The sequence below is a fragment of the Nasonia vitripennis genome (assembly GCF_009193385.2).
Source record: "Nasonia vitripennis strain AsymCx chromosome 3 unlocalized genomic scaffold, Nvit_psr_1.1 chr3_random0006, whole genome shotgun sequence".
NCBI classification, from domain to species: Eukaryota; Metazoa; Arthropoda; class Insecta; order Hymenoptera; family Pteromalidae; genus Nasonia; species Nasonia vitripennis.
The window spans coordinates 891,436-912,298 of record NW_022279625.1 but is presented as its reverse complement, the minus strand read 5'-3'; the positions used below and the strand labels follow the sequence as shown (position 1 = coordinate 912,298).

Sequence of the window (20,863 nt, the reverse complement as noted above, 5' to 3'; positions counted from 1 at the left end):
AAATGACCTTGAAAATCGAGTTCAAGGTCATAGGTGTTTGTGTCATTCGATGGCCCCCTTTACCCCCTTCAACTTTTGTTAAGGTCATTTTTCGTTAAAATTAGTTTTTCCATGGTTTTTTGTCGTGGTCGGATTAAAATGAAACACCCTGTATATTAGAGATAATAATAATAAAATTTTTATTGGATGGCAATGCTGCAGACTGTATAACTTAATCATCGTTAAACCATGTCTCAGGTGCAACAAAGCGCATAAAACAAGCACCTGCAAAAGTGTCACTCTTGCATGCCCGAACTGTAGCTACAGCAACCAAAAGTATGCTACAGATTACAATGTTAATCATGATGCCATGGATTCAAATTTGTGTATCATTCTAAAAAACAAAATCAAGAAATACATTGAGTCAACGGACTATCCTGTAAAACCTAAATTACCGACTACTAAACCAATACCGATAGGTTACCATGTGGAGATAAATGAGCAACTGGACGTTAGTTCAGATGCAAGTGGTTCTGCCAGCGAACATGAACACTCAGCTGCTGCCACTTCTCGTCCCCTGGAACAAGTGGATAATCATCTAACGAAGATCAAGCCTAAAACACATAAACCGAAGAATCCAAAACAACTGAACCAGATCCAAAGGGTAGCCCATCGCCATTCTCCAAACACTAAAATTTCGGTAAAACCGGTTAAAATTAAGTAGTTTTCACCTGTCCTTTCTTTTATTATTATTTTATAATACCTAACGCTAAATGGATTTTGAAATATTAGATACAATCTATAACGATTCTACTAGAAAAGAAAGAACGTTTAAGGACACTACTAATCTTAACAAAGCACTTGGCAGCAATTGTGATTATATTATGCATGTCAACATACGTAGTATGTCGGCAAATTTTGATAAGCTGAAAATTTTGTTAAATAGTCTGGCAAAGAAGCCTTCAATGTTGGTATGCACTGAAACGTTTGTACAATTTAACTACAAGATCTATAAATTGGATGGTTACAATAGTTACTACAATGATAGTCGACTAAATCAAAATGATGGAGTTATGGTTTTTGTTGATAGTAGCATTGAACATGATAGCTGGATTATCGAATGTGGCAGAATCAAGTTGATTAATATTCATATCAAATTAAGCAATAACAGCTATATGGATGTTTCATCGATTTATAGATCTCATGAAATACCTAAAAGTAAATTCTTACTTGCACTAAACAATTTTTTAGATAAAAAGAAAAAAGTAAAAAATCACCTACTTATAGGTGACTTTAACATCAACCTACTAGAATCAAATAAAGTGAGCCAGGAGTTCCTCTGTAACTTTTTGGACAAGGGTTATTTACCCGGTTTTAACGGTATTACCAGACCTCCTGTTGGAAACTGTAAAGGTTCATGTATTGACAATATCTTTATAAAAACCAACAAACTCAAAACTGCTACTTATAAACTAATTAATTCTTTAACTGACCACTATCCAATTTTTGTTTCCCTTGGAAGATTTAAAACTATAGCGCCTGAACCCTCTGTGGTTGTTGATTATAAAAGATTAGTGTACATTGCTAATTCTAGAAACTGGGACTCAATATTGTCAATACATGATCCTAACGAAGCTACTGAAAAATTGATTAGCGAAATAAAACTATGTATAGAACAGGCTACTTTTAGGAGAAAAAAAGCAGGGCATAAACGCAGGAAGTCCTGGATAACCGATGCGATAGTACAATCTTGTAATACTAAAGAATTATTGTATAATCTATGGCGCTAAGATAGATCTAATGATCAACTCAAACATGAGTATCTCACCTATGCCAAAGTCTTAGACAAGTTTATAAAAGAAGCGAAGATAAAGCATGACAAAAATCTAATTGGAAATTGTGCAAATAACCCGAGAAAGTTATGGAGTTTTATTAACAATAAAATAGGGAAAAATAAGAATGCCAAAGATAGTATAAGTCACATAGAAATCGATAAGGGTAAGATTTACGATAAGGCAGAGATAGCCAACTGCATGAATAATTATTTTTGTGAAATTGGTCATAACTTGAGTTCCAAAATTGACAAATCTTCAAACAAATTCATTTCAATGCCGGATATGAACAGTAATTCAATATTCCTAAGTCCTACAAATTCTATAGAAATTGCTAACATAATATACAATATGAAACTAAAAAACGGCGGTGTTGACAACATCAACACCAAAACCCTAAAGTGCTTATGTAACTTCATTGCTATACCGTTATCACATATCATTAACCTATGTATTGAAAAGGCAATATGGCCTAATGCACTAAAAAATGCAGAAATTATACCTGTTTACAAAGCAGGAGAAAAGCACAATATTTCTAACTACAGGCCCATATCTCTGCCGGCCCATATTTCCAACTTGGCTAAGATATTCGAAAAAATAATACACAGCAGAATCATTGACTTTATCGATAAGCATAAACTAATCTCTAATCAGCAGTTTGGCTTCAGGAAAAACATGGGTACGAAAAACGCTCTAAACTATTTAACTAACATTCTGTACAATAATCTAGACGAAAGCACGCCAACTATTGTCACTTTCCTAGACCTGGCCAAGGCCTTTGACACTGTTGATCATGATATTCTGATTAAGAAGCTTTTCCAGGTTGGAATCAGAGGCCTGGCTACCGATCTCCTTTGTGACTATCTAAATGATAGACACCAAAGGGTTAGAGTTGATGGCGTAAAAAGTATCAGCATGAGAATAAATATCGGGGTTCCCCAGGGAACTATTCTAGGCCCGCTACTATTCTTGATTTATATAAATGATATGTTAAAAGAAGTTCCCTCCAAGGCTATTTCTTCTTATGCTGATGATACTGTTATAATATCGACTGGGTCATCATGGAATGAGGCCCAAGAAAATATGAACAACTACTTAATTAAAATTGATACTTGGCTGGCGTGTAATAGACTATCACTAAATATTGGGAAAACTATCTACATGACTTTTGGCAATTACTGTGATAGTGTGCCCCTGCATACATGTATTAAAATTAGAGATAAGCCACTAGCTAGGGTCGATAACTGTAAATATCTAGGGATAATCTATGACTATAACTTGAGATGGGTTTCTCACATTCAAAATATGATAAAAAAAAACTAAGTATCTATTGTTTATTTTTTACAGGATTACCCCTGTAATGTCAACTGAAACTATGAAAATGATTTATTATGCACTCTTCCATAGCATAGTCAGCTACGGAGTAATTGCGTGGGGTGGTGCTTGCAAGAGTAACATTAGCTTGCTTCAAAACCTACAGAAAAGAATCTTAAAAATAGTAAATAAGAATAAATTTGTAATTAACATGATCTCAGTACGAAATATTTGAACTCAAACAGTAACACGAGAAATAAAAATGTAATTGTACCTAAATACAAAAAGATGGTTAGTAACAAAATGTGCTATCTCAAAGCTGTATCCGTTTTCAACTTGTTACCGAACAATCTGAAAACTGTGGATATTGCCAAAACTTATGGCAAAAGAAAAAATTAAAAGATTGGATAATCTCCTGTTACTTATTCTGTCATGCTCTATCACTGATTATTATGTGTGGTCTCCAAACCGCATCTATTACCTCACAAAACACAATGCGAAATGCAAATACTGTTTTTGTACATAATGTTTTTCTTTTATTATTACGTTTTAGTTTTTAAGATATTACTATATTGTAATTAACCAGCCCTGCCTACAGGTACCTGCGTGTACCTCTGCGGGTTATTTTTTGCGGATGTAATTACACTCTGTAAAAAATAATTTTCTGGGAAATAAATACTAAATACTAAATACTAAATGGAGGATGGAGAGGTTGAGGAAGAGGAATATCAAACGGAAATTATCGAGGAGGAAACAAAAGAATTTTTGGGAGATAATCCATCTGAAGTAGATCAAAAGAAGCTTGTTTTAATAAAGACAGTAGCTGACAGAGTTAAAGTCTGGTCAAGAAAGGTTTTGACAGATAAGGACGAAAAACAAAAACTCTTAACGGCAATTCCTAGAAAAAATGATGAAATTAATTTAGAAGCCCCAAAATTAAATGAGGAGATTTCGGTTAGTCTAACCCAGAAAGCCCTAATGAAAGATGGATTTTTTAAGGAATATCAAGACCTCTCAGGCGCGGCCTTGTCAGCAGCTTCAATGACCTTAAGCATGATTTTAAATGATAAAAATGAACCATTGGAAAGAGAATCTCTTTTGGATAATTTGGGCAGTACAGTTAGACTCTTATATGAACTGTTTTATCAATTAACTAATTCAAATTAATCATTTTTGAACCATCATTTAATCTTTTGGCTTCACCTTGTAGGAAACTAACGTACCCACTGGCCTCGGACCTTACCCTGGTGGCAGGAGTGTTATCAGGCAGAGCTTTAAGAAAAAGAACCTGGAAGAAACCACAATAGATATCATGACATCTTCGATAACAGAGAGTACGACAAAACAATATAATACAAGTCTCCAATATTGGTGGAATTTTTGTAAAGACAAGTGACAGGATCCATGTTATGCAGAAGAAGATATTGTTATTAACTGCCTGACAAAGAAATTTAATGAAGGAGCAGCATACGGAACCCTGAACACACTCAGATCTGCTATATCCTTGATAAACCAACGTGACAACTCAAATAGCATTACAATATTTATAAGAAAGAAACTTTTAATGAGTTGTAATTTAAATAAAGATTTTGAAATAAAATACTTTTGTGTTCTCTAAACATCTACAAGTGAAAATATCTTCGAAAAAGTGCAGTGAAATATAATTGATGATTAAACGAACTTGCAAAATGAAGTTCGATCACAATTATATGAACAAGCTTGTTTGAAGATATTTGAGTCCCACCCATTATTTTAAAATAGTAGTGAGTTGTAGGTGTAGGGGCCCAACCCCGGGATTGACCTCGCGCTTCTCTAAACTTAATGAAGTAGAGAGGCAGTAGCCCAGAGTGGCTGGAAGAGTAGGGGTAAGAGATAGAGCGAGAAAAAAAAAGAAAAAGTCTTTTTTCCGGATCTATCTCTGAAAAGTGGCGTCATCTGGCAACAAGTTGCGGTACTACAAGTGAAAATATCTTCGAACAAGCTTGTTCATATAATTGTGATCGAACTTCACTTTGCAAGTTCGTTTAATCATCAATTACTGTGTAAAAAGTGTTATCGATGCACTCAAAGTCACCAATGATGACGTTTGCACAGGTATTTCAATCTCATCAGTATGCGAGCCAGTTACTCTCAACTACCAAATCTCTTATAATCATGGTAAATCCATGATTTTAAAAGTGGATATCTGTTCTTTTGCATTAAGACTTGTTCAATTATTTAGAAACAGACTGCCATATCAGTTTTTACTTAACAGTCTTGGTTCGGCTTTTCACCCTGATGCCTATGGCGTCAAAAAATACAGGTGGGCCTATATATGAAAGTTGAATTCCCTGTTAAAAATAAATACATATTTTTTGTATGTATCTTTAGTACGTACTAAAAATATGTACTGATTTGGGACTGACTATTTAAAATATATTAAATATAAATATAAGTATTTGATGTGGCCATAAATGGTGTTATTATCCTTATATGGTACTTCCATTTATGGCCACATCAAATGTTTATATTTATATTTAATGTATTTTAAATAGTCAGTCCCAAATCAGTACATATTTTTAATACATATTACCAGGCAAATTACATGTTTTTAGTACGTACTAAAGATACATACAAAAAATATGTATTTATTTTTAACAGGGTTCATATCATCTAGAATGAATTCCACTCAATATATTGTTACAACATGCCAACACAAATTAAGTTGCAAAATTTCAGAGTCTAAATATGATAGTTTTCATAGTTTTCGAGATTTGGTAGTTGAGAGTAACTGGCTCGCATACTGATGAGATTGAAATACCTGTGCAAACCTTATTATTGGTGACTTTGAGCATCAATGACACTTTTCACACAGTAATTGCACTTGAACAACACAAAGTCAGTCAGTACAGCATGCTTGTACACTGTCGTATATGACAGTATGCATGTGTAAGGTTAGGTTTTCAATCTTAATGGGTGCTTTGAAAATTATATTTTTCCTTGAAAATCATTCTAGATGAATTAATAGGCTAAATATTCATCATTCAACATTGACTGAAACTGTGAAAACTGTAGTTCTGTTTGCTATGCTATTCTGCTGTATAACATAGCAAACAGCCCCTACAATACACGTCATATACTTCTAGTATGAGTGTGCCTGGCCTGAACTGTACGCGCATGCGCAAAAAATTAAGAGAAGTTCTGCAACTCGGGTTTCAGCGTAGAAAATACGCATATTTCTCAACGGATTCTGGGTTTCATTTCTATCGAGTCGCTAGGGAACAGGCCAGAACTTATCGGCCATTTGCTATCAGGGTAAGCGTAATATTATATATGAAAATAGCGACTTTTTTATTTTCTTACTTCTGCTTACATCCTTTTACTTTTTCTTACAATGTATTATGCATTGTTACATTTTATTATAAAATTAATAATTAAAAAAATATATTGACTATATTGGGCGGTAAAATAACATATGTTATAAAATGTAATAAAATGTAATAAAATGTAGAAAAAAGTTAACAAATCTGAAAATGTAAGAAAGTGTACAAAAACGTAGGAGAAAAAAGGTCCCAAATCCAACAAAAAGGTACAGTTTCTTACATTTTCTTATATGTTTTTTATGTTTTATTATAATTTATTACATTTTTTTCCCACTAGGGTTAGAGTTAAACTAACTTACATACTAAGTTTTCTCACAGATAGATCTATCAGGACTATAGGATGAAGGCCAACCTTTGAAAAAAATGATGACATTTCAGCTATCATTATATTTAAACTCTAATGTTATTTCTGTTGAAAATAAACCCTACTGAAAAAAAGCAGATGGCAATCAGCTGATTATTACATGATAATCAGTTGATAATCTGCTGATAATTGTGTCAAAACGTTAGCTGATTATCAGGTGATATCGACTTAATATTTTTATTTAAGCTGATAATTACTAATATGCGTTTATATGAGATAAAATGCTAATGATAATCGGCTGATTATCAAGTGATAAGCATCAAAAAGTTTTAACCTTCAGTATATATTTTCAAAGTTGTTTTAAATTAATAAAATTTATAAAATTCACATAATGAGGGTCAATACAGTTTTACCATCCAGATGATAACACCAAAGCACTGGCTGTGAGCTACAAAATTTTTATTTATTAATATTTAAAGATAATATTTTGTTAAAATCAAATTATTAAAAAATAAAAATTTTGTAGCTCACAGCCAGTGCTTTGGTATTATCATCTGGATGGTAAAACTGTATTGACCCTCATTATGTGAATTTTATTAATTTAAAACAACTTTGAAAATATATACTGAAGGTTAAAACTTTTTGATGCTTATCAATTGATAATCAGCCGATTATCATTAACATTTTATCTCATATAAACGCATATTTGTAACTATCAGCTTAAATAAAAATATTAAGCCGATAGCAGCTGATTGTCATCTGCTTTTTGCAGTAGGAAATACATATTTTTTTGTATGTATCCTTAACATGTACTAAAAACTTGTACTTTACTTGGCAATACGTATTTAAAATATGTGATAATTTGAGATTAGCTATTTTAAATACATAAAATATAACTGAAAGTATTTGTTATGCCCATAAATGGAAGGACCATGGGATAATAACACCATTTATGACCACATCAAATACTTATATTAATGTTTAATATATTCATAATATCCAGTCTCAAATTATATCACACTTTTAATGCATATTACCAGGTAAATTACATGTTTCTTGTGCGTACTTAAGATTTGCACAAAAATTATGTATTTATTTTTAACAGAGATAACTTTGACTAATCACAAAAGTTTTCTTCATTAAAAAAAATCAAGCATTAGAATCTTCTTGTATTTGGAATATAAAATACCTACTGATTCCTATATACATTCAACAATTCAAATGTTTCTAACCTTATTATATTACAACCTTTAATAGGATACTTAATTTGTTTGGTATTTAATGTTAATAAGAAAATAAAATTTATAGAAACACGTTTAATTTATAACATTTATACTATGTAAAATAATGAAAACAGCAATTAAAATCAAGACCTTTTTTAATTATGCGAAAAACAATTATCAGAAAACAGTTTGAATTAATTGTAATTAATAAATTGTAAATCTTTCATTATGTTTGATATCATATTCCTATCATTGTATCATCCTATCATTATAATCAAAAACATAGTAGTTCGCAAGTAAAGGCATCGTAAGAGGGCGCTGTTACGAGCTTTGTAAGTTATACTAAAAGCACGATCACGTGACCTTTCAAGGCATGTTCACAGCTAAAGACAGTTTTGCTCCTATAAACATATTTTTGTTTTGGTTTTCTTGTTGAGTTATCTCTTAGACCAGTGGACTCTAAGGTGATGGTTCCGAAATAAAGTTTAACACACGGTTATAATGAACAAGAAACTCGACGACACTGTCAGCAACTCATTGTTGATTGATCCGATAAAGCATCCTTTTTTCGTACAAACTCTCATCGAGGTGAGATTTTTCTTGACTTCCGGTACGTAAAGAACGCCCTCTAGTTGAACGCTGTTCCATTCATCGTCAACGTACGCTTCGAGAATGATCGTCCTCTCTCCTTTTATCGCACACTCACGGTCGTTGCCAAGCACAACAGTGCCACCGACGCCTGTGCGGAGAGTTTGAAACCACTCGCGGCGGTAAGAGATGTGTCGCGACGCTCCGCTGTCGGCCAGCCAGGCCTCGTGTTTATCGACCTCCAGCAGCTTTTTCGCCTGATTTGGCAAGATAACGACGCGGTTCTCCCGCGCTGCCACTGCACACTCGTCGACCGACGACATTAACACGTACTTCGGAGCCCCGCCATCTCCTTCACCCCCACTCTGCTTCTTCTTTGGACAAACCCGCGCGAAATGCCCCTTTTCACCGCATTTGTAACATTTTATGTCTTTTAGGTCCTTTTTCGGTTTCGACTTAGAGCCCGGTACTCCGCGCGTTTTTCCTTTTGCACCACCGTTTTTAATCGCCGATAACACCTCCACTGCATCGTCACTTTTTGCAGGTCTTGCTTCCTCGTTCACGATCCGCTCTGTCAGCCTACCGATCGTTTGTTTCTCTTCGTCGACATTGTCCCACGATGATTGGAATCCGCTATAGCTCGACGGTAATCCGGAGAGAATCTTCGCCATGACGATATCATCGGGCATCTCCCTGCCGACGTTCTTTAATTGCAGTGCCAGGTTTTTGATTTTCGACACGTACTGAACCATAGTGTCTCCTGATTCCATCGTGTAGGCCTGAAACTTCTTCAGCAAGAGCAGCTTACTGGACGACGTCTTCTGTTCATACTGACTGCACAGCGAGTCCCACATATCTTTTGCGGTTTCACACGTGATTAACGAGATCTTCTGTGATCTTTCGAGTGTTGTGGAGATTAGCACTTTCGCACTCGCGTCATTCTCCTCCCACGCGTTTTTCGCTGCCGCAGTAGCGTTTTCAGCCAGCACATCTGCGCCGCTCACTACCTCGTGCACTCGCGCTGCTCGGAACAGAGCCAACATTTCAAACTTCCACGTAATAAAGTTCGTTCCGTCCAGTTTCTCAACATGTCGCACTGAAACTTCGTTTGACATTTTTCCTCGACTCGACTACGCACGTTACTCCCGATAGCCTGTACGAGACGGTTCTCGTTTTCAACAGAACACTCACAGAAGATGGCTGCCGCGTTCGTCTTCCTCGTGCGACACAATAACCGTTTCTGCTGTGAACTCCTGGGCCCATAACCTGTTGAGTTATCTCTTAGACCAGTGGACTCTAAGGTGATGGTTCCGAAATAAAGTTTAACACACGGTTATAATGAATTAGAAACTATCAGAATAATCTTTTATTTGATACAAAAGAAAGTACAGCGATAGACTGCGATAGACAGCGAATCCTAGTGGAAATGGATTGTGTGCCAAAGTGTGCTAAAGTGTGCCAAAGTGTGCCATAGTGTGCCATAATGTTCCAAAGTGTTCCAAAGTGTTCAAATTCGGAAATTTATTACACTTTGGTATACCTTGGTATACTTTGGCACACTCTGGCACACTTTGGCAGATTATGACACACATGGGTTTTTCGGAAATTGAGGACTTAGAAAATTTTTGCACGAAATCTGGAAAACTTATATTCCCGACGGATTCCTCTGTTGAGGCGTGTTTTTCCAACATTTACGGCGGACAGCAGCTTTAAGGCAATTACGGGCAATTGTTAATTAATATTGTAAAAGTACTAAGTATCTAAAGCTGCTTGAAGTACATGAGTTTAAATTTTTGTATTAACTGTAACGAGTACTTGTGCCTCAGTGATAGACCTTCAGCTTACTAACCCAAAGGATCCGGGTTCAAGTCTTACCGACGCTAGAATTTTTTTTTTTTTTTTTTTTATTAAATTATTTATTGTTACGTTCTATAACTATGGAACTTTAAGCTCCACGCGTGCCGTCGATATGACGGCATCGTGCAGTGGCAATGTTTTGGCGCGCGGGCGGCGAGATATATCTCACTGTACCAAAGTGACATTAGCAAAAAAAGTTACATGATAGTTATGTTAAAATTAATCAAAAATTGATTAAAAAATCAGTAATATGCTTATAAAACTTTTTCTATGAAATTTAAACCAAATCCCCTCATTCATACCATAACTAATGTACTTTTAAACAATATCCTAGAGTTTGAGCTCATTTGGGCCATTCGTTCCTTTGGAGTCTTACGGTAAGTGAATTATGGACTCCCAACTATACGTAGGTATTATAGAGGTATATAGAAGGTCTAAAACCATAAAAATAAAGGTAATTATGTCTAAGAATAGTAATAAAAATTTGGTTCATTTATATAAGTATTTATAAATTTTTAATGAAAAATTTTCATTTTAATTTCAAAGGTGGTGTACCCCCTTAAATTATAAATAATAATAAAAAAATAAAACATGTCAGTTATTGAGAAAAGATGTGAATGGCTCCACGGCACACAGGAAAATTTAAATAACCCAAAATTTTTAAGGCCCAAAAATTACAAGGCCCAACAATTTTAAGGCTCTAAATTATATCCGCCTTATAGATGACAGGTTAACTCCTAGATATTAAGTTATTGAGAAAAGATGTAAACGGCTTCAAGGCACACAGGTACATTAAGCACTTCATTATAACAAAACATTTTACAAGGTAAAATGTTGGCAACTATAAGTTATGGCTCTATCCTCACAAATCTGATGTATTTTGTAGTATAATTCTTATTTCTTCTTAAAAATTTACGAAATTCTTAAAAGAATTGTCAAATGTTTGTAGCTTACAAAAGTTTTTCCATATATTCTCATAAATATATACGTAAGTGAATGTAGTGAAATCAGCTTTGAAAAGGTCAAGTATTAAAGATCAGCAGGTAAGCTAGTATCAATCGTAACTAATAGTTATGAAAAATAAGATAGTTGCACTTTTCGAAATTATTATTTTAACTCACACTTGCCGTCCCCTCGTCTTGTAGTCTACGATGTGCATATTTATTAATCGTCATACATATCATACGTTCATATTTACTAAAAAAACTTGATTGTTTAATGAGGTTCAGTTGCTACAAGAAAAATTCAGCTGATGTCGCAATATTAAAATTCTATTCTTTACAATAAACTTATATTGTAACTTAGATTTGAAAGGGTCACGGCTCTTCTAGGTCCAGTGCAGAATATTTAATTTATATTATTATTAAAGAGCTATGAACATTTACTGCCCTATGTCGTAATTCTGACGACAGGTCAAAGAAAGAGAAAGAAAGTTGAATATAATTAATGATTTAAGTATAGGTCAGGTCCGGGATACCAGGTAGTGGAGATATATTTCAATAATCATAAACTTTTATTTTGGATAGAAATAATATGTCTATTATGAAAATTAATTAACAAAAGAATAATGCTTACATCTGCAATTATTCTTTTTGATATACATTATTTACAGTTTTGTCAAGTTTACGATCCGTGGTAGAAAAGTGCCCAGTTATAATGGTCGTTAAGGCAGAAACTGGTAAAGTAAAATGTAGAAAACTATTGACATTTTACATGTACAAAAAGTAGCGATTTCTTGCGCATTTTTAATGTGAGGGAAATAACTTTGTTATGACCCATTAAAAATAGCCAATACCTACCAATTATAAATACCAATGAAACATGCTTAAAAACTTGGCACTTCTTACTCTGTTGAAAATAATCGTACGGATATCCAGCTGGATAATCCAGCTGGATTTCCAGCTGGATATCTACATGGATTGACATGGATTCCATGTGGATCCAGCATGGATTGACATGGATTCCACGTGGATCCAACATGGATTGACATGGATTTCATGTGGATCCAACATGGATTGACATGGATTCCATGTGGATCCAACATGGATTGACATGGATTCCATGTGGATCCAACATGGATTCCAGCTGGATAATCCACGCGGATTTCTAGTTGGATATCCACTGGATTGTGACAAAATCCAGGTGTTTTTCCAGCTAAAAATCCAGCTCAAAATAATCGTTAAAAAATTCGCCGAGAGCTGGGTTCGAACCCGGGATCTTTGAGTTGATAGGCTTGCGACTTAACCACTTGGCTAATTCATCACTTACCTTATGATCTCATAACGTAACATACATGATAAATCCTGCATATTCCTAATATAATGTTATAAATATGCATTAACCGATGTATAAACTTTATCATTTTACGCTCGAGATTAAACGCAAATTCCAGCTTGAAAATTCACTCGCTGTGCTTGGACACTTATATTCGCCGTGCCGTAAAGTACGACGTATGCCACTTGTATCGTAATGTACTATTATGGTTAATACAAATTAATGCAACATTATATCGGGAATATACAGAATTTACCATATATATTACGATATGAGATCATAAGGTAAGTCATGAATTGGCCAAGTGGTTAAGTCGCAAATCTATCAACTCAAAGGTCCCGGGTTCGAGCCCAGGTCTAGGCGTTTTTTTTTAAGATTATTTTAAGCTGAATTTTTAGCTGGAAAATCCACCTGGATTTTGCCACAATCCAGTAGATATCCAACTAGAAATCCGGGCGGATTATCCAGCTGGAATCCATGCCGGATCCACATGGAATCCATGTCAATCCATGTGGATATCCAGCTGGAAATCCAGGTAGATTATCCAGCTGGATATCCATCCGATTATTTTCAACAGGGTAGCCACTAATCTTATAATTATTAAAATATTATTAATGAATATATTCATCATTTAAATTTTTCAAAGGCGCGCACGCTGCATTCATACTATCTATTCTATATCAAGAAGCAAGTATACAGGTGTAGTACTATATATACAAGCATGATTCGTAAATTTGATCAAAGACATAACCACGTAGCTGCTCCAAAAATGCGTTTGCTCCGAAATGAACGGCTTATGTAAATGTTCACAATTAATTGTTTTATTACTGTTTTTCACATAGTCAACAGTTAATTTAGAAAAATGAGCTGTGCTAAACGTGTACGCGATCATTGCTTGAAAAAAAAATTAGTAAAAAAGTTAAAAGTGATTTTCTCCTTAGTGTGAGTGAAGTTGACAATGTGATGAAGGATGTAGATGAAAGTGAAATTAACTATGAGAATAAGGGTATTGATAGTGAGGATGGTCACAATTATTTTGATAGCGATGATTTCTCAGACTATTCTGATGACAGTGTGAATTCTAATGAGCATGATCGACAGGCATTAGCTCATAGTGAGAAGGATCGTGAACAAACATTTAACATGACAAATGAAGAACCAGAAGTGAACTTATTGAGGATATGGGCTGTAGACTCTGGAATTCCAAAAAATCATTTGGACTCTTTGTTGAAGATTTTGAAGAAAAGACTTCTACCGAGCATACCATCATGTTCCAAGAGTTTCTTACGCACCTCTGATGCAAAATATAACATCCAAACAATGATAGACTCTTCCAATTCATTAGGCGAGTTCTATTACCTGGGTATAACTTAAGGACTGCGTGCATGTGTCAATCCACTTTTACACAATGACCAAATTCTTAGACTGGATTATAACATTGACAGAGTAAAAATCAATGTGGCCTATTCTATGTAGAATATTTTATAAGCCAAGGCCAACAGCTTATAAGCCATTTCCAGTTGCATTTTTTTATGGCAATGGAAAACCTATGGATCAAAACAAATTTTTGGAAGATTTTGTTTGTGAATTAAACTCTCTATAAGAAAAAGGAATTGTAATCAAGTCTGTTCACTTTAATGTTAAAACTAGAGCTTTTATGTGTGATACACCGGCAAGATCTCAAGTAAAATGTACTAAAGCACACATGAGCTTCAATAGCTGTGAACGGTGTGATGTGACTGCATACAAAGTTGATCATGCTACAGTGTACAAGGAATTTGGTCGTAAAAGAACAGATGAGGACTTTAGATCTTTTACTGATGTGCAGCACCACACTGGCACATCACCATTATTAGCTATTGAGCCTAAAGTTAATCTAGTGGATCAGTTCATACTCGACTCCATGCATTTGTTATATTTGGGACTAATGTTAAGGTTATTCGACAATTGGATGACCGGTGATAAACAAGTGAAAATAAGTGTTGAACAAAAAAAATTGGACAGAAGAGTTAATATGTTGAAAAAAGATATTCCAAAAGAATTTAATAGAAAAATTAGACCTACAAGTGACTACGCCAATTATAAAGCAGCTGAACAAAGATTTTTTGTTTTGTATTGTAGACCTGTGGTTTTGAAAAACGTGCTGAACAAAGAATTGTATGAACATTTCCTTCTATTTCATGTGGCTTGTCGACTCTTATCAAGTCAGAAAGCTAAGCAGTATACAACTTTATCAAGAGATTATTTGACAAGATTTGTAAAGGATTCAAGTATTTATTATGGAGATAAATTTGTGACATTAAATGTACATAATTTGGTTCATTTACCTGATGACGTGGACAATATGCAATGCAATCTTAGTGAAATTTCAGCTTTTCCATTTGAAAGTGAACTGCGGAAAATCAAGAATGTTCTGTTATCACCGCACAGAACAATATCACAATATTGTCGACGAATCCATGAAGAAAGTTTTGGATCAGATGGCCAAAGTTCCTCAAGATATATCAATCTTGAAAGAAAAAAAAAGGCGCAGTAATTCAGCTAATGTATAAAAACCAGTATTTTTTTTAGAACATCCGGATAACTCAGCTATATTAAGAAATGGTAAAGTCATAAAAATAAATAAAATAATCAAAACTGACCAGAAGATTTACTTGGATGTAGTGAAGTATAAAATAGTAAAATCAATTTTTTCAAGTCCTTGTGATTCTTGTGGTTCTTGCTACAAATATATGAAGTAGAATCAACTGATAGTAGTCAGCATTCCAGTATTGTTCTTCTCGATGACATTCACACAAAAATAATCAAGATGAACATGAGTTTTTCCTCAAGCGACGAGTGCAGATGCTTTGCAGTGCCACTTCTTCATTAAAAATGATGTTGAATGAACATGATCATGCAACATTGTCTACAGTTTTTGCAAACCTTTTCTTAACACCTCATCTCACTTTTCACCACATTTTAAACTTGAATTTACACATTGTCATCAAGTAAGAATGAAACTTGTTTTGAAATTAGTAGATTGACATTTCAGTCGGTACAGTATACTCTACTTTACCTACCCTGTTGAAAATAATAACGTCATTTTATGACGCCATTGACTGACGTCATTAAATGACGTTAAATGACCAAGAAATTAATAATTTTTAATTATTTTATTAAACAAAAAATATTTAAAAAACATTATTTCTTTGGCGTTAGCCCCCATTTTCCGTACTACCATCCGGATGGTAGCACCTACATAGGCAACCATTTTATCAATTTTGAAGTATTTAAGAGTATAAGTATTTAGAAGTACAACCTGTTGAAAATAATGACGTCATAAAAGGTTCCAATTTGTAGCGTCAAATGACGTAATATAATGACGTTATTATTTTCAACAGGGTAACTAACCACAAAATCTATTGAGAAAAAAACGCGCGAAGTTCGATTGAAAGTGGGAAGGAAATGGGCTGTAAATGGGCAAAAAATAGATTGATATTGCATTTCGATATTAGTATTTTGACACGGCCATATTCTTTGTTCGTCTCATCGCGAGAAGACTCAATTAGTTGTTAGGAAGGTAGTATGATAACTATGCGCAATTTTTAAACAATAAAGTAGCATATTTGAAAAAAAAATTATTGTGATTGGATGATTTTTTTGTTTAACTATTTATGTGTCTACAACTAATACAAGCTTTTTTTCCACATTTTGAGGTTAATATTGACACCTGTAATATAGTCCTACTGACCACATGTAATTTTCACTTTAATAACAAATATTTTGTGTATTTTCAGAAATGGATGACCAATCAGTACATCTAGACCAATTCCCTTACCACATTGTTGAATTTGTGGCTGCTGGGCGAAAACCAAAAGTGCGCAAGACAGATATTGTTGCAACAAAGTGGCTTCAATACGACAAGCAAAGAAGAGGGTTGTTACGAGATATCCACCACCACCTTATGACACAGAAAAATCTGATGAGTTGGATTCAGTGCTTAAAGAATTATCAGATGCTCCTAGTACGTGGTCAACATACACAGTTGTATTAAGAGGAAAAGCAGGTTAATACATGAAATTAATGCAGAATTATTAAATATTGTAAGATTTTTGTATTTACTCAAAAAATTATTCAATGATTGTTGCAGTAAGTCTGGGTGATGCGTACCGCAAGCATGAACTTCTTACACATAAAACTACTCTGACTGCAGAATCTGGTGAGAGCGATACATAGGCAGAACAGAGAGCTGCTAATCTCATTCGACAAGAGCAATTACGGTCTGCTGCTAAATCATTCAATGACTCATTAAGAAAAAAAGGTTAGTTTGTATGTCTATATGTTGAATATTAATACTTGTATAATGATATTACTGCTATTTTCATGATATCTTTGTCAAATAGGTACAAAAAGATCATCTGAATCCGATGATTCACCTGTTGTACAGGACAGTGTACCTGGTACTTCGACTGTCTGTAACAACATTTCAGGCAATGGAAAAAGTGATGGGATCCCCCGACAAAAAAATTAAGCCAAAGGCCAAACTTGGAGCTTAAACACTTGAAGATTTGACAAATACATCTGAGCATGGTGCTAACAAGAGATTATTGAATGCTGTATTGGGTAATTAAATCATTTCTTCTTATTATTATTGTTTAAAAGAAAATATAAACATCCATATTTATTAATTGCAGATTGTATGACCAAGATATCAACAGATATCTCAAGTTTGAGCCTCGATGTTAAAACCATGAAACTGGATATCAGCAAGATTAAAGCAGCAGTCAAAGATACGAAGAAAATCAGAAGTACAACTATGGATTTTATTGCCACAGTTCCACAACTGTCTAAAAAGTACAATTATGATATACCATTTAAAACTATGGTAGAATTTCAAACATTTAATATTCATTTGTTGAAGAAAAGTGATCTTAAAGAATCAGTGGTACTGTATCATACATTATATTTATTTCGATTATAAGATTTTCTGTAATTCATAAATTTAATTTTATTTATTGTTTTTAGTCAATTGTACTTCAGTCTGGATTGGATCCACAAATGGTCATTTCAAAATCAATTATCAGCATGTTGAAGATGTTTCTAACCAAAGATGTAGCTATTCAATGCGTGGCTGTCAGGAAATTAGAAGATAGAGTTCCAATAAGAGATACACCTTTTCTTCAGTGCGTAACAGGTAATTGCTGTATATTTTTCAAATATTATTTTATTCATTGAGTACTTCTATATCCATCGTACAATGAATTTTAACAATTTTTATAATTTCAGTTGTTATAAAAGAACACAGATTGATGGCTAATCTGGAGACCACAGATAAGGATATTACAAGTTCCTTAAGTACTGTCCTGTCGAATGCAAGCCAATGGCACGTCCCAAGAAAATCTTTACCTGAAAATGCAACCAAATCAACGAGTCCTGCACAAAAATCTAAAGTTTCCAAGAATACTGCAGCATCGACTGCATCAGTACAAGTAGTTGCCATAGAGCCTACTGCACAGAAAGATAAATGATCCAAATACAGTTTTTACTCCAATGCAATTTGAATTTGCAAATGTAGAAGAGGATGAGGAAGAGTTTGATGACGAATTTGACGAGGATTATCTTTCTAGATTGAATGTAGGATTGTAAAACAAATACTATGTACTTACATTTCACAATGTTTTAAATATTTGCATGCAATATTATTTAAATTTATTTATTTTATCTCACTGTAAGGTTTTCTAAATAAAATAAATAAATATTTTCTTAAACAATTATCCATTTCTAAATATTTATTGCTCTTATATATTAAAATCAATTAAAAAATCAAGATTTCTAATATCCGCTGGAATTCATAGTATATTTTCTTAAACTCTCACTCAACTTTAGATTGGTATTTCTTGGCTACTTTTATTGGTCTGAGCATAGCTTGATCTTTTTATACACCCAATTCTCTTGGGAAATTAATGCTTAGTAATTGGGTAGAAATAATGGATACAAAAACTGGCCAGTAACAATGTGAAAAAGCGTTACATCGTTACTGCCCACTTCTTAGATTCCATCCCAAGAACTGGCAATTAACTGGGTTACTGATTCTACCAGGGATGTGTTTTGAAAATATAATAATTATTATAAATTAATGTTTAATAAGTTTAACCAAACTTCTAAAGAAATAGCTTCGATGCAAACGACCTGTCGAGAGAATGCTACTTCAACGCGGTTGTTTACCGTGGTTCCAGCGTGACTATGTAGTTAAATATTGTTGCTGTATATTTGGCGAGCAGCAACAGCGTGGTATGGGCTTTCATCAGGTGTCACGAGTATGCTAAGCTTCCAACGCTGCCGATTTCCATTGATTGTCTGACGTGCCGCCCGGCAGTTGCTGCAGCTCTTGCTCGAACACAGACACGCGGGCTTCTTCAGCTTAGTTTTAAGCGCAAGGTGACGCCTGCTAAACGTCAAAGCGGATCCGCGATCGTCGTTGCTGCGCTCCCTAGCCGTAGCAAATTCTGCTGTACCGATGATATGTGCAGAGGCATGATCGAGTTGGCCTCGCAGCTACTCATGTCGAGGTTGAAGGAGCTGTAACAGAAAAAGGTAGATCTTGTCGTTTATTTTTGGCTTATTCTGGAGGAACAAACGTATGAGGTCTTGGAGGAAGAGTATATAGTTACCGCTTAGAAAGGCTCTGGTACGAGTCGAACAACCAGCATCAGCCGTAGAGGTCATCTTTGTAATCGATGGGGTCAGCGTCAAGCTTGAGCGGTCAGAACTCATAAAGTTGAAGATGAGCTTATACAAAGCTGATCACATTATTAGTCTCGTTCTTGATATCGCAGCCCAGTATGTCGGTGTGATTGTCTAGTGTGTCTAGTCCATCTTCCTCGCGTCCTAGTGGTTCTTCTCGTCCCCGAACTCGGTGAGATCGTTGACACAGTCACATTCCTCCTTGAACTAGTTTCTAAGCTGTGGAAGATCAAGAGGAAAACATTGTAGTCCTTAGCTCATTTCGGGAAAACAATAGCGTATGAACTTGAGAAAGAACAGAACAATCATGATCTTACTTATTAAATAGCTGTTTTCTCTGCCTTTGTGTATCGCGTTCTCATGTCGCAGTCAGCATATCCTGGAGCGATTAACCAGTGCCCAGTTCAGTCCATCGTGTGAGCCAAAGGTTCCGAGACATTTACATTTAATATGGAGCATGCTGCTGTGTTTACTTTGTACCAAACATTCACACGTCGTGTATGATATACGCACACGAGAGCTTGCATCGCGTCCTGGCTGGCGCTCTCGGCGCTTATTAGACACATTATAATTCTTGTCGAGCGATACACTATCGGAAGCACGAGGGCTCTTCAGCAAACGTATAACCACGCACACAGACTGATTTAAGAGAGTTCGATTATATAGCGAGTCTTCATACCCGTACACCGACAAGCACCGATACACCGCACAATTTTAGGCTATGTTTTATGTTTACACCGTTACACGAGTCTCGATGCACGCTGCTGCCGCGTGAGCTTCTTTCAGCTGCATATAGTCACACACTAATCCACGATCACAAATGGCAAATTCTAGCCTAGAAAATCAGATCCTCGTCTCTCACATATTCTTTATGATAATGCTTAGGTGACCTTGCTAAACAACTTCTTGCTTTTTATATATGTAAATAGAAACAGCTTATTAATCTTATAACCTATTATCTCATAACATATCTTGTATTGTTGTACTTAAAAACATGAGAATCGCATGACCAAAATTTTAAGAAATTATCGCAAATTAATTTTTGATCATAATTATTTTGCTAATAGAGAAATTTTTGAAGCAAAATATTATGATCATCAGAAAGTTCCCATTAAAATCTTCAAGATACATTACTCAAACATCAGCATTGAAGACATATCAGACAAGAAATCATTGGAGACAATAAAACGCACTTAGGTTAGATAGCTAATTCAAAGTATAATAGTGTTGTGCTACTCTCCGACGGCAGAGCGTATAAAAACTTATACTTGCCATCGGGGCGCTACCGCGCCCCTTGATAGTAGGAGTAGATTATTTTTGACATATAACATTACGCCATCTGCCTTATTAATTTTCCTTTTATTATAATAATTTGATATAATATATATATATATATCATATGAT

General features: G+C 34.7%; 2 protein-coding genes across 2 annotated transcripts; both read left to right on the top strand.

Moving 5' to 3' along the window:
- The first annotated feature begins 349 nt into the window (after window positions 1-349).
- On the top strand, window positions 350-3,182 carry LOC116416724. Its single transcript, XM_031925974.1, has 6 exons — window positions 350-679; window positions 772-836; window positions 926-1,114; window positions 1,178-1,386; window positions 1,771-3,047; window positions 3,159-3,182. Exons 1-6 carry the CDS (start codon window positions 350-352, stop codon window positions 3,180-3,182), a joined length of 2,094 nt encoding a protein of 697 aa, XP_031781834.1.
- Window positions 3,183-5,796: 2,614 nt separating this feature from the next.
- On the top strand, window positions 5,797-18,487 carry LOC107981872. The gene is made up of 8 exons (XM_031925961.2): window positions 5,797-6,058; window positions 6,251-6,419; window positions 16,513-16,781; window positions 16,866-17,036; window positions 17,119-17,338; window positions 17,410-17,660; window positions 17,741-17,909; window positions 18,002-18,487. Exons 6-8 carry the CDS (start codon window positions 17,415-17,417, stop codon window positions 18,241-18,243), a joined length of 657 nt encoding a protein of 218 aa, XP_031781821.1. The 5' UTR covers window positions 5,797-6,058; window positions 6,251-6,419; window positions 16,513-16,781; window positions 16,866-17,036; window positions 17,119-17,338; window positions 17,410-17,414; the 3' UTR covers window positions 18,244-18,487.
- The last annotated feature ends 2,376 nt before the right edge of the window (window positions 18,488-20,863 follow it).

Excerpts from the sequence above, each read along its gene's own strand:
- LOC107981872 (XM_031925961.2), top strand. The coding sequence starts at position 17,415 with ATGACCAAGATATCAACAGATATCTCAAGTTTGAGCCTCGATGTTAAA. Across the intron at positions 17,661-17,740 it reads GTGATCTTAAAGAATCAGTG|TCAATTGTACTTCAGTCTGG; the intron begins GTACTGTATCAT and ends TATTGTTTTTAG. Across the intron at positions 17,910-18,001 it reads TTTTCTTCAGTGCGTAACAG|TTGTTATAAAAGAACACAGA; the intron begins GTAATTGCTGTA and ends TTATAATTTCAG.
- LOC116416724 (XM_031925974.1), top strand. The coding sequence starts at position 350 with ATGGATTCAAATTTGTGTATCATTCTAAAAAACAAAATCAAGAAATAC. Across the intron at positions 1,115-1,177 it reads ATCGAATGTGGCAGAATCAA|ATCTCATGAAATACCTAAAA; the intron begins GTTGATTAATAT and ends ATCGATTTATAG. Across the intron at positions 1,387-1,770 it reads CAGACCTCCTGTTGGAAACT|ATAGATCTAATGATCAACTC; the intron begins GTAAAGGTTCAT and ends TATGGCGCTAAG.